The sequence below is a fragment of the Pristiophorus japonicus genome, chromosome 15 (assembly GCF_044704955.1).
Source record: "Pristiophorus japonicus isolate sPriJap1 chromosome 15, sPriJap1.hap1, whole genome shotgun sequence".
Taxonomy (NCBI): domain Eukaryota; kingdom Metazoa; phylum Chordata; class Chondrichthyes; family Pristiophoridae; genus Pristiophorus; species Pristiophorus japonicus.
Window position 1 is genome coordinate 145784013 of NC_091991.1, and position 13699 is coordinate 145797711.

Consider the following 13699-nt stretch of genomic DNA (forward strand, 5'->3'; position numbering starts at 1 on the left):
GAATGAATTTTAAAAGGAGCTGCTGTTGAGGCAACATCTTCAGAAAGATTTTTTAAAATTCCGGTGTTAAAAGACTGACTGTTTAAAATGTATGGCTGCCAGATTGTATAAAGTTGACTTTGTTTTTACATTCTCATGTTATTGGAAACCAAACACTTTTTATAGAAACAATGGGCTAGAATTTCCCAAAAAACTGCCAGCGTTGGATTGCCGTCCAAAATACCGCTAAGATTCTCAAATTATCGCTTGCGAAAAATTCCAAGAAAGAAAAAAAAAAATCCGCCCAGCGAAAAGAAAATGGTCCTTACACCCTAATTCTCGGCGGAAAATGGAATCTTGGGCCGATTGGATGGTTCTTAAAAAAAAAAGGGCGACAATTACTAAAATTTACACCGAGGCTGCGGGTTGAGCCTAGGAGGAGAAAAACACAAAATATTTTTTCAAAAAACATAAAATAAAAACAAAAACCAGAAAAACACTCAGGACCCTTTTCACTTAAATCACTGCAAGAGAATTTTAAAATAATTAACAAAAATCCATTTACTTACCTTTTTTTTTTTGCAGGGCTACTTATCTACTGCCCAGCACCGCTGCCTCTCATAGGCGTTTCTTTTCCCCAACTTACCTATGGATCACTGCTGAGCCAAAAATCGGGCGATGGCAGTCTATGGGCGGTGCACGCCAACGGTCTGTTCTACAGCGGTATTTTGAAACCGCCGGCGGAACTCAGCGCCGACCCGGTCTCACCCAAAATGACTAATACCACCAAGAAACCAGGCGGCAATGCAATGGAAATTCTAGCCCAATGTAACTTTAGAACAATTCAGAAAGGATAGTAGACCTATGGAACAAGTTACTGGCTCAGGTGGTGAGTGCAGACTCTGCGTGCCTTCCAGACAGCACTGGACCAGTTCCTCATTGGGAAGAAAATCATATCTTATAAAAGATAGGCAACATATCAGGTGGTATTTACACGGTCACCTGGACTAGTTTTGATCGTCTAAGGGAGTCGGAGAGGAATTTACAAGGCTTTCAGTTACACCAATCGGCCAAAAAAAGGATTACTGAACCAAGGGTCCCAACCTTTTCAAAGTTACATTAGCAAGTTAATGCTTTTCAAACTTGCAGTTTTAAAATATTGCCATTCAATAAAATATCTGTTTATCTCCCAAATTCCTTTCTCCCCGGTCACTACGAACAGTACTTAATTTAAGTATGCTCCAGCTTGTAAAGGCAAAGGTTACAGGATATTTTAAAAGGAGTGGTTGAACCATCAAGGTTTCAAACAAGGAGCATTGAGATAAAAAGGAGACTACTTAAAAGTTGAGCTTTTGATGGAGACATTTTTCCAGGGTGACTCATCATGGCAAAATGTATTTGTTCCTGAAAGGATGCAAGAGAATAACCTCAGATGCAGAAGACGGGTACTGTTTTGTACTGATGTCTGCAATGACTGTGCATGCAAGATGCAGACCAACAGGAACCACAATCATAACCATGAATGATGCAAACATCAAAGCAATAAAGTTTTAAACACTATTTTAAACGGGAAATAGTCTGAATAAAATTGGTATTGGGGAAATTGGAACTTCAGAAAGCATACTACTCTCTCAGTCATCATAATCTAGGTCTTTAGGGGCTCTATAGTTACATCTTCTAAAAAGAGAACCGGATGAAAACAGTAATCATTCGACATCGACTTGCTGCAGGTAAAGAACACTTGAACAACAACAACTTGTATTTATATAGCACCTTTAATTTAGTAAAACATCCCAAAGCACTTCACAGGAGTACAAGACAAATAAATCAACACCAAGTCACATAAGGAGAAATTAGGGCAGATGACCAACAGCTTGATCAAAGAGGTCGGTTTTTAAAAAAAAGAGTGTATTAAAGGAGGAAAGAGAGGTAGAGATTTAGGGAGGGAATTCCAGAACTTAGAACTTAGGCAACAGAAGGCACAGCCACCAATGGTTGAGCTCTTATAATCAGGGATGCTCAAGAGGCCAGAATTAGAGGAGCGCAAGATATCTCTGGGGGGTTGTGGGGCTGTAGGAGATTACAGAGATAGGGAGGCACAAGGCCATGGAGGGATTTGAAAACAAGAATGAGAATTTTGAAATTGAGGCGTTGCTTAACCGGGAGTCAATGTAGGTAAATGAGCACAGGGGTGATGGTGAACAGGATTTGATGTGTGTTAGGACACAGGCAGCTGAGTTTTGGATGACCTCAAGTTTACATAGGGTAGAACATGGGAAGCCAGCCAGGAGCACGTTGGAATAGCAAAGTCTAGAGGTAATAAAGACATGGATGAGGGTTTCAGCAGTGGTGGAGTTGAGGCAAGGGCAGAGATGGGCAATGTTACGGTGGTGGAAATAGGTGGTCTTAGTTATGTCGCGGATGTGTGATCGGAAGCTCATTTCAGGGTCAAATATGACACCAAGGTTGCGAACAGTGTGGTTCAATCTCAGACAGGTGTTAGGGAAAGGGATGGAGTCAGTGGCTAGGGAACAGTTTGTGGTGGGCTCCCACCACAAAATATTGTTTTCCCAAATCCAACAAATAAAAAAGCCAGAGAAGTACTGCCTACATGATATCTGAATTAAAATATATTGAGTCAATTTTAGAGGAGCATTCTTAGCATCAGTTTACAAAAAAGACTGTACTCTTTAAAAAAAAAAAATTGCCACATTAATCTACATTTAATAAAACATAATTGGCATACATATCAGCTCCATTTAGTTATTATTTGTCCCTGCACTTTATGCTTTAAAACTGCTCAGAGCCAGACTTGTGCAGTCCTGCCCTACTGAATGAGGAATCTTGCCACAGCCCACATTACTCATTTGTGTCACTCATGAGGAATTTCACAAAGTCTGTTCCGCAGCTGCCTTTTTCTAGAATCTTTAAAGAACAAAAGAACAAAGGAGAATACAGAGATTGTAGTAGCTGCACAAATGTGTGTTTGTAAAATTGTAATTTTGCAACAATTCAGATTTAACTTTGTTTGTATGCACAACGATAATAGATCAGTCAGTTCAATTCCTGGTACCTGTTAAGTTAGCTATCGGTGCTACAATAGGTTTCAGCGGCCTTGGGTTAGGGAACAAACAAAAACCTGTCAGGGTTTGCCGCTCCCACATGCTATCCTGTGACCAATTCTGGAAAGTGGGTGTGTGTAGAGGTCAGGCGAGAACAAAATTAAGCTCAAATGTGATGAATGGTGAAATAAGCTTGGGAACACAAAGCATCGAGGCTCAAATAAAATTAATGGTTACTTGGGCAGGATACCAGAAGGCTGCCACTCCTGCCAGCATCTATGGAACTGTCATAATCATCATCATCATAGGCAGTCCCTGGAAGCAATAATTCCCCCTTTAAGGATGAGGGGAGGAAATCATAGAATCCTGTGACTCAGATTTCAGTTTGATTACTCACCTGGTTTAAGAAATAAATACAACTCTCAATGGATTAGCTGATAAATGCATCACATGGTTTGATAATAGCATACAGAGCAGAAGATCTAACAATTTCCTGCACCAAGTTCCTGAATTGAGCTCAATGGTGGGGCACTACGGTTGGTCTCGGTATCCTTGGATGGAAGGTGGTGGGGAAAACAAATCCCAAACTGGTAGCCAGGACTCCTGCCCCCGCTGCTCTCTGGTGACCGTGTAGACATTGGACGGAGTTAAGTCTGGACTCTGAATTTGATGCCTTGACTACTATGGTCAAATATCCCCCTTGCCTCCCCCAACAATGTGTCTAGGCTCAGACATGCAAAACAGCAATTCAGGAAAGGAACCAGAAGGCTGCCAGTGCCTGCAGAAGCAAATAACATCATGAGTCACCGTCTTAACAGGAGGAAAATAGTTTGAAAAGCTCAACAAAAATATTTTAATGTGCTATTTGTCAAACTGTAAGGTTAGCTCCAATTTTCACAATTGTTCAGGAAAAAGCTCGCTCTGTGACATCAGACCCCATTTTCATTCACAGTTAGATATGAGCTTGGAATACAGAGCAAAATAGCAGTATAAACACAAAATCAGCATAAAACCTGAATGAATTTTGCTGAGCAGAACCTAGTTTGCACAGGCATGGTATCAAGAACTAGCACAGCAATTCATAGCTATTTGCTTGTGTATTTTAATAGGGAAATGGAAATCACCCTTTGGAAACACAGTACACAATCTTTCAAACTAACCATCACAGTAAATCAGAATATATTATGGCATTTTCAATAAAACATATGGACAGTTACCCAAATATGAAAATTGAGATAAGCAGCAACATAAATGAGGTGGTTCACCTTTTCCGTGTCCAGTACTATGCGGTCAAATGTCTGGGTCGTTACTTCGGCAATTAAATATTCTTCCTGAGTTTGAGACTTGCTTCCAGCAATAAGATGCCGATTTAATGGACTATACGTCCTACTGTAATTTTTTATAATATTTTCTGCAACAGGAAAAATGATAAAGTAAAAATTTTAATAATTAATACATTTCTGACCTGTACATATTGCAGACTAAATACAACTTGCATTCTATGACTTTCAGTTGCAATAGACTTCTATTTTAAAAATTTACAATTCAGAAGATGGGGCAATAGCGAGAGAGAGCATCCCAGGACCTGGGATGAATATATTCCGGACTAGCGTGAAAAAAGCTTGAGCAGTCTCACTCAAAGTCCACAGCATAAATACTTGCACAATTTTTTTACTAAACTAACAATCTCACTCAATCAATAAACAGTTTATTGCAAGCTGAATCTTATTGGAAAGTCAAAAACAAATGGTATGTGTGTAAAAACTGGAAAATCAGAAGGGTGTTCTCTTAAAGATGAGTCTGAAGTAAATTATTGAAACAAAAGTAGAGGGAGCTTTAGTCTGCATTTGGGTATACTTAACGCAAACACTGGTGGCCCAAAGTGGTAGAGATCCATTGCCCAGCATGGACACGCCACACTTTGGCAAACACAAAAAACCTTGAGAAAATAAACTAATCTAATTATAAAGGGGTACATGTTATAAAACAAATTGCTCTTCACCCTATTGGGTATTTTAATTGATCATACATAAATATAATGTGCAGTAGTTTAGAACACTGGTGATATTTCTTAAGAATGCAACAGAGTGGTAAGCATATGGGTACATGCTCAAAATTCCCCAAACGACTTGGCCAAATATGAATATTGACCCAAAAAAAAGTGACTTGCATTTATATAGCACCTTTCACGACCTCAAGATGTCCAAAAACACTTTACAGCCAATGAAGTAATTTTTTGAAGTGTAGTGTAATCACTTATAATGTAGGAAACGCGGCTGCCAAAGTGCGTGCAGCAAGGTCCCACAATCAGCATTGTAATAATGACCAGACATTCTGTTTCAGTGATGTTGGTTGAGGGATACCTATTGGCCAGGACACCAGGGATAACTCTCCTACTCTTTTTCGAATAGTGCCATGGGATCCTTTTATGTCCACCTGTTTAATGTCTCATCTGAAATACGAATATTTCTAGGCGAGTCTTGACACAAAGTGTTGGTTGGCCATTCAAACACAATACAATGCAGTTGAGCCAGATTCTATCCTCACCTGGCAGTCACACATGCATACTTCCTAAAGAGATTGCAATAGAGTGTGATAAATGTTAAAATATTGGCCTTTTGCTTGTAGGGCCCCAGAAAATCCAAATCTGAAATAACTAGAAGTCCTAATAGTTCATCTTTGTTTATGTGAAGCTGCAGATCCATTCATCACCAACATGCAACATTTTTATGACTTCAATGACAGTATCAATTTTGTTTATTCCCAGAGAGAATGTTTCTTTATTTAACAAAAAGTGATGCAAATCTGAAGCAACTCTGATCCTAAAATATTCCAACACATTGTGATAAATTGGGACACTTTTAATTTCTCAATGGACAATTCAAAGATGAAGATACATCGATGACAAAAATTAAGTATTTTTGTCTAAAATTTAGCTTGGTCTTTTTAATTCCGCCATTGTAATCATATCCCGTGGTACTTTGATACAACTGTTGCAACAACTGGTTGTTTTGGGCGAGACGGATGTTGGTAAAGGGGAAGCACAAGACAATTTAAATCTTTTGGGATTTGATCAAAACATGTTAATTGTTAAATTCGAACTTCCAAATCGATTTACTCAATTTATTTGGTCCTGATCATTTTTGAAGGGATTCATCAATTTGACTTTGAAGGTAAGTCAAGCCAAATAGCTTTTTTTAAAAAGACGGTTAGGAATGCACAAGATAAGCTGTGCAAGGATATTACTTGCATATTAATTTAGACTCTAAAGAAGATCCTAACCAAGAGAATCAGCTGCAGTGTGATCCAAGGGTGTAAGTGGTGGAAAATAAATACATTTTTCGGAAATTAGAAAGATTTCCTGAGGTTGAGCTGTGGTATGGGTTCCAATTAAGTGAAAGTCAAGATCATACAGGATTGAGCCTTATTTTCTCTCGTAGATACTGAAATACAAGCTTAAATACAGCCGTTGTCCCCTTGTAGAAATCCTTGCAATCCAGGATCAGCTGTGCTGCAAATCTACATTATTACAATTTAAAACACCCATTTACTTCGCAGGCGGTTAACTCGGGGGCGAACCGTGAAGCTAGGGAGAAAAGCAAGTAGTTGATTTCCTGAATAGCAAAGTTATTGAATAAGAGGGACAAACATTTGCATACATAATACTGAAGTGGTCATGGCACATGGACAGCTCAATTATATCTAGAAGAAGAGATAAAACATGTACATATTTTCAAAGTTGCAAAAAAATTCAGCATTCAAGTTAATTTAGAATCAAATTTAAATGCATGATTTCAGTAGGTGAATAGATTATGTCTATTACACTGAATTGCCCTTCAAATTCATTTTAGCTTCAGTTGATCTCTGATTTTTTGAACAAATTTATGAAAGTTCAAATTAAATGAAACAGCAATAGAACTTAAACTGGAGTCTGTAAATTGATTCAAATCAACACAATAAAAGCGGAGAGTATTATAGATCACCGAAATCTCAGCTACATTCAGTATACATTTTCATAGGTACCTACCAATAGAAGATTTATCAAGAAGCTGCTTTTGGTCAAGGACATAATGAACTTCATGCCATAGATCAACAATTGTAGCAAATTCTTGCACCTGTGCAGATTCATTGGCTCCTAATCTAGTGGCAAATCTCCAGTGCAAGTTTGAATCCAACATGTAAAAGTTTAGAGTTTTATTAGTATTACAGCTCAGTCCTGTAATGCGGATTTGACTATGGTCGAGAATCGGTGCTCTGTCCTCAATGTGAGGTAAAGAACTGTGGGAAATCACCCCACTCTTGTGCTCTGCATTGGAAAACAATTCTGACTTAAATGAATTGCTGAATGTCCTGCAGCAAGCAGTGTAGTAGTTGAAAGGACTGTAATAGCTCAAGAAATTGCTACATTCTACAGTGCTTGATTGCAAGTGGAAAAACATTTGTTCTCTGAGGTAGAATGAATCCAGCGCTGCCTCCATCTCCATGAAGTTGCACTCTGGAATGTGGACCACACTTGGTCGAATTCCAACAGTCTGATTAATACATAACTCACAGATGTTGTGAGTTTGAGTTATAGAATGCCACTGGGGAAGCACGACTGTGTTACAACAAGATTTCAGAGTCTGGAAGAAAGGTTCCACTGCATGTGGAGAGGAATCTGAGGATTGATCTTCGCGGTCAGCCTGCTCGGTCTGTTCCATGTACTGTAGTATGTGTTGAACGCTCTTGCTGTTGTTACAGTTGTGATATTTAAGAACAACTTCAGTTATCTGAGCAAAGAGAAAGGGAAAAAAAAAAAATCAGTTGCATGTTTCACAGTATTGATCATGACAGTGCTGTGTCATTGAGCACTGAACACCGATTTGTAATTTGTAGGGCTCGATTCCCCCACCCCATTACGTTTTCAGTTCCAAGCGGCACCAAAATTTGAGTCTTTCTACAGGAAGATGCACCTTCACCAGTTCACTCCAGGAAACCAATTAGGGGTGATCCTCAAAGTAGTAATTAAAATAGAGATCACAAAAAAAGAGATGAATATTCCACTTCTTTCAAACCCTGGAAACAAACTTAATTGAACAGGTGAATACATTTTGCAATTCAACCTCGGCTTGTTAAACCAGATTGAACGTTTTACCATAATTTATAAACACGTTCTTTGTTGTGCATCATATGGACACATTAGTATATTTTGCTCTTTCTGTTAAAATGATTTAAGTCAATACTGAATGATCTCCCAATGACTAAGTGGACAAATGCAAGACTGGATATAGTGGTAACCCATACAGACCAGGGAAGTTCTGGTCTGACTTGTTTAGCTGATCTCAACCAGGGAGGCAGCAGAAGTGCTACATATGGGTTCAGCAGCCTGGGCTTGTTAAAGTAATACAGTAAGTCAGAGTACCCCTTCCTGATCCATTGAGTGATAGCTGCTTGACAAAAAAAAAAGTGTATGGTTGCTGGGAAGGCAAGATAGGGACTAGGTATGATGTACCCCCAGATTACAGTAGCCTACACACTCACTATCAAAGCCTATGATGAGGTTATAGAGGGGTGCAACAACCATGGCAGCAAAGTCAGCAAGAGATCGAGGAAAAGTGTGTGTTTGGGGTTTTTTTTTTGGGGGGGGGGGTTTGGGGGGCAGGGGAAGGAGGAACACAAGGTTTGTATAGTTGCTCAAAATTTCCCCCTTTCTGAAAGGAGTCATTGTGCCTTACTGCACAATGTTGGATTATGCTTTATCAAAATCCTGGTGGTAGCAACAAGCAAGTCAAACCAAACCAAAAGTTGAGTGAGTACCGTACCTCTGGCTTAACAGAATAATTTAAGACTGTACAGAGCTATGCTTACAAAATGATTTCCAGATGTTACATATCCATCCAAAACAACATTGGTAATAAAGATGATTTATAGATCATGGTTGAAGCTGTATTCCTGCATACTGGGCTTCAACACATTTACTTTTTGACAGTAGCGGGAAACAGCTTTATTTGTGGTTTGAGTTATTCAGCTGACCATGCAAGCCAGAAATGGGCAACCAAACATCAGTTCCAATATAAATTAGAAAACGATGATAATGGAATAACTCAAATCAACAAAATGGTTGCATTGAGGGCAGATTTTAAAATGCAACATAGAAAATAGGGCAGGAGTAGGCCATTCGGCCCTTCGAGCCTGTACCACCATTCAATATGATCACCATTCTCTCCATACCCCTTGATCCTTTTAGCTGTAAGGGCCACATCTAACTCCCTTTTGAATATATCTAACGAACTGGCCTCAACAACTTTCTGTGGTAGAGAATTCCACAGGTTCACAACTCAGTGAAGAAGTTTCTCCTCATCTCGGTCCTAAATGGCTCATCCCTTATCCTTAGACTGTGACCCCTGGTTCGGGACTGCCCCAATATCGGGAACATTCTTCCTGCATCTAACCTGTCCAATCCAGTCAGAATGGTGTATGTTTCTATGAGATCCCCTCTCATTCTTCTAAATTCCAGTGAATATAAGCCTAGTCGATCCAGTCTTTCATATGTCAGTCCTGCCATCCCAGGAATCAGTCTGGTGAACCCTCAATAGCAAGAATGTCCTTCCTCAGATTCGGAGACCAAAACTGTACACAATATTCAAGGTGATTTTCCAAACTGGAAATCTGAGAAGTGGGGAGAAAAGATCAGGATGGATAGGGCCCAAATTTCCCCACAAAGGTAAAACGGCACACCACTGAGCCCCCCGCCGACATTGTAGAGCAAAAGCAGCGCCAAAAAAATACTTGCAATTATGGCCGATTCTCAGACCGTCTGTCGAGGTGGCATGGCACAGAACACGTGGGGGGGGGGGGGGGGGGGGGCTTGGTCCGTGCAGAACCGGCAGGGGGGCGGGGCCTGATCGGAGTGCCTGTGAGCGTGTCGGCAGCACACACGTGTGTTGCAGTGTTCGCGCATGCTCAGTGGGGCAATAACATTGGCAATCAGCCATTTTTAAAAGGAGAACCTCTCACTTAGTTTTGAATGCCTGATTGCTGTTTTGAAAGCTACAGGAGTGCTGTTTGGAGTACTCTGCAAGAAATCAGCTGCTAAACTTCCACAAGGTGTGCTGCATAGGTGAGAATCATTCATTGCTGCAAGCAAAATAAGGACTGTGTGTTTTGAAAAATCACTGTCAATTCAATAGAGCAATGCAACACCGTGCGCCAAGAACAAAGAATTTCACGCATCACAAAGTGGAGGTACTTCTCAAAGTGCCACCTAAGGAAATTAATAAATGCTGGAAGAAAGTTGCAGAAGATTACTGCACAGTGGTGAATACCACGAGAAATGGAAGGCAGTGTAAAAAGAAATGGCAGGACCTTGGTCAAGCAGTTAGTGCAAGTAATATTTTCATTTGTCAATGGAATTGCATCTATAATTGTGACCATCTGTATATGTCCCACCCAGCAGAAAGACATCCTCTACAACAAGTTATGTTTTCATCTTTGCAGAAGAAATTGTCCCACAGCAAAAGGGAAAGAACTCGAACAGAAGGAGGCCCGCCAAATCTGCACCCACTGACACCCTTGGAACAGAGGGTCGCTGCTTTGATGCGTCCTATCTGGAGAAAAACAATCAATACTGCACAAGCTGGGCCCACATGCAAGGGAGAGGGCAAGTACTGAAAATTACTCGTGGCCCTTCAAATCAACCTGCTGCCTGGCCTGCTACATGTGAGCCTACTCATGCCACCCATCCTGCCACCTCCTCTCCTGCTAACCATTTGACTGTTGTGTTATATTTTGCAGAACCTGATGCCAATCCTGAAGATACAGAAGATTCAGACGTGGATGAGCCAGGCCAACTTTGTAGGGGGGAGGGGGTGGCCATGGAGAGGTATGAAGGGGAGAATCTTGAACTTGCATTGTAAAGCACTTCCATGATTTATGATTCGTCATTCCGTGGTTTGTGCGCGGCCCAGTCCCTGCATAGTGGTTTAGGGTCTGCTTCGACATTGTGGTTTCAGTTCGTCCCAGTCCCTGCATAGTGGTTTAGGATCTGGTTCAACATTCTGTGGTTTCAGGTCGTCCTAGTCCCTGCATAGTAGTTTGAGTTTTGGTCGACATTGGATGCTTTCGAAAGTCCAGAGGTTGCGGGTTCCAGTGTTGCTGGAATGCATTATAGAAACATAGAAAATAGGTGCAGGAGTAGACCATTCGGCCCTTCTAGCCTGCATCGCCATTCAATGAGTTCATGGCTGAACATGCAACTTCAGTACCCCATTCCTGCTTTCTCTTCTCGCCATACCCCTTGATCCCCCTAGTAGTAAGGACTACATCTAACTCCCTTTTGAATATATTTAGTGAATTGGCCTCAACTACTTTCTGTGGTAGAGAATTCCACAGGTTCACCACTCTCTGGGTGAAGAAGTTACTCCTCATCTCGGTCCTAAATGGCTTACCCCTTATCCTTAGACTGTGACCCCTGGTTCTGGACTTCCCCAACATTGGGAACATTCTTCCTGCATCTAACCTGTCTAAACCCGTCAGAATTTTAAACGTTTCTATGAGGTCCCCTCTCATTCTTCTGAAATCCAGTGAATTCAAGCCCAGTTGATCCAGTCTTTCTTGATAGGTCAGTCCCACCATCCCGGGAATCAGTCTGGTAAACCTTCGCTGCACTCGCTCAATAGCAAGAATGTACTTCAAGTTAGGAGACCAAAACTGTACACAATACTCCAGATGTGGCCTCACCAAGGCCCTGTACAACTGTAGCAACACCTCCCTGCCCCTATACTCAAATCCCCTCGCTATGAAGGCCAACATGCCATTTGCTTTCTTAACCGCCTGCTGTACCTGCATGCCAACCTTCAATGACTGATGTACCATGACACCCAGGTCTCGTTGCACCTCTCCTTTTCCTAATCTGTCACCATTCAGATAATAGTCTGTCTCTCTGTTTTTACCACCAGTGGATAACCTCACATTTATCCACATTATACTTCATCTGCCATGCATTTGCCCACTCACCTAACCTATCCAAGTCGCTCTGCAGCCTCATAGCATCCTCCTCGCAGCTCACACTGCCACCCAACTTAGTGTCATCCGCAAATTTGGAGATACTACATTTAATCCCCTCGTCTAAATCATTAATGTACAGTGTAAACAGCTGGGGCCCCAGCACAGAACCTTGCGGTACCCCACTAGTCACTGCCTGTCATTCTGAAAAGTACCCATTTACTCCTACTCTTTGCTTCCTGTCTGTCAACCAGGTCTCAATCCATGTCAGCACACTACCCCCAATCCCATGTGCTTTAACTTTGCACATTAATCTCTTGTGTGGGACCTTGTCGAAAGCCTTCTGAAAGTCCAAATATACCGCATCAACTGGTTCTCCCTTGTCCACTCTACTGGAAACATCCTCAAAAAATTCCAAAAGATTTGTCAAGCATGATTTCCCGTTCACAAATCTATGCTGACTTGGACCTATCATGTCACCTCTTTCCAAATGCACTGCTATGCCATCCTCAATAATTGATTCCATCATTTTACCCACTACTGAGGTCAGTAGTGGATCATTATGGATCATTCAGTGCCCCAATATCCCAGCCTACGCCTCCCAGAGCTGCTGATATGCAGTATGGAACAATCAGTGCCCCACCGTCCGAGGTTCCAGTGCTGCTGGAATGCAGCATGGAATACCCATGGCCACACCGTCCCAGCCTGTGCCTCACACTGGAGGGGTTCCACGAGATAGACCCAGGGCAAGGCCAAGGAGAAATGTACCACTCTGTCCTGAGATGGAGGGTCTAACAGATGTGGCTCAGCTGATAGCATTGGGTGTGGAGACCAATGAGCTTACCCGATCACTCATGAACACAGTCAGTGGGGTGGGTGATGAGGTAACGGCACTGATGGCAGAAATAGCAATAATATCACAGGACATGAGGGAGGAAATTTCAGAGGCAGCAGGAACGACGGCACAGGCTATCAGGGAGGGAATGCCACAGACAGCCGAAAAGATGGCACAGGCCATCAGGGAGGGAATGCCACAGTCAGCCGAAAAGACGGCACAGACCATCAGGGAGGTAGCTGCTGCAATAAGGGAACACAGCCAGGCCAATCCACTGCCACACCCACGGCAATCCCCGCACTAGTCTCTGTAGAGACCCAAGCCGTAACCACTCCCCCCATGAAGCAGTGCACATTTACCGAGATGTAGATCTGAGATGGGTGCAGCTTTTCTTTGCTGCTGTTTTTATTGTTGTTGGTTTTATTCTTGTAACTGTTTTCAAATGTAAATTGTTTTGTAAGTGATGTAACTTATATAAGTGACCTTAAAGTTTAAGTGATCTTACAGTGCAAGTTTTTAACTAATGCAAGTTGTTTTGTAAGTATTGTAACGTTACAACTTAAGTGATCTTAGGGTTTTAAAGTGATCAGAGTGTAAATGTTCACATTTTGTAAGTTATTTAATTTTGCACCTAAAAAGTGATCTTGAAGTTTAAGTGATCTTAGAGTGTAAGATTTTTCATATTGAAATTGTTTTGTAACTTTACAAATTTGTGTGTGATCTTAAAGTTTGTGATTAGAGTCATATTAAAGTACAGTGATAAAATTTATTACACTAGTGAAGTACATTCTAAAATTTTCAATAACTTTTTTTACATTGAAACTGAATCATGTTCCATTAA

At 41.2% G+C, this 13699-nt stretch overlaps 1 protein-coding gene across 8 annotated transcripts in view; it reads right to left on the bottom strand.

Annotated features, from left to right (window-relative positions):
• The window catches only part of txndc11 (thioredoxin domain containing 11), a 104194-nt gene that overhangs the window by 10447 nt on the left and 80048 nt on the right, over positions 1-13699 (bottom strand). For all 8 annotated transcript variants that reach the window (XM_070901053.1, XM_070901052.1, XM_070901051.1 and 5 more), the window contains 2 exons: positions 7069-7810; positions 4307-4452 (listed from right to left, as the gene is read on the bottom strand). In XM_070901053.1, coding sequence (XP_070757154.1) covers positions 4307-4452; positions 7069-7810 — 888 coding nt within the window. The remainder of the gene's footprint in view (positions 1-4306; positions 4453-7068; positions 7811-13699) is intronic.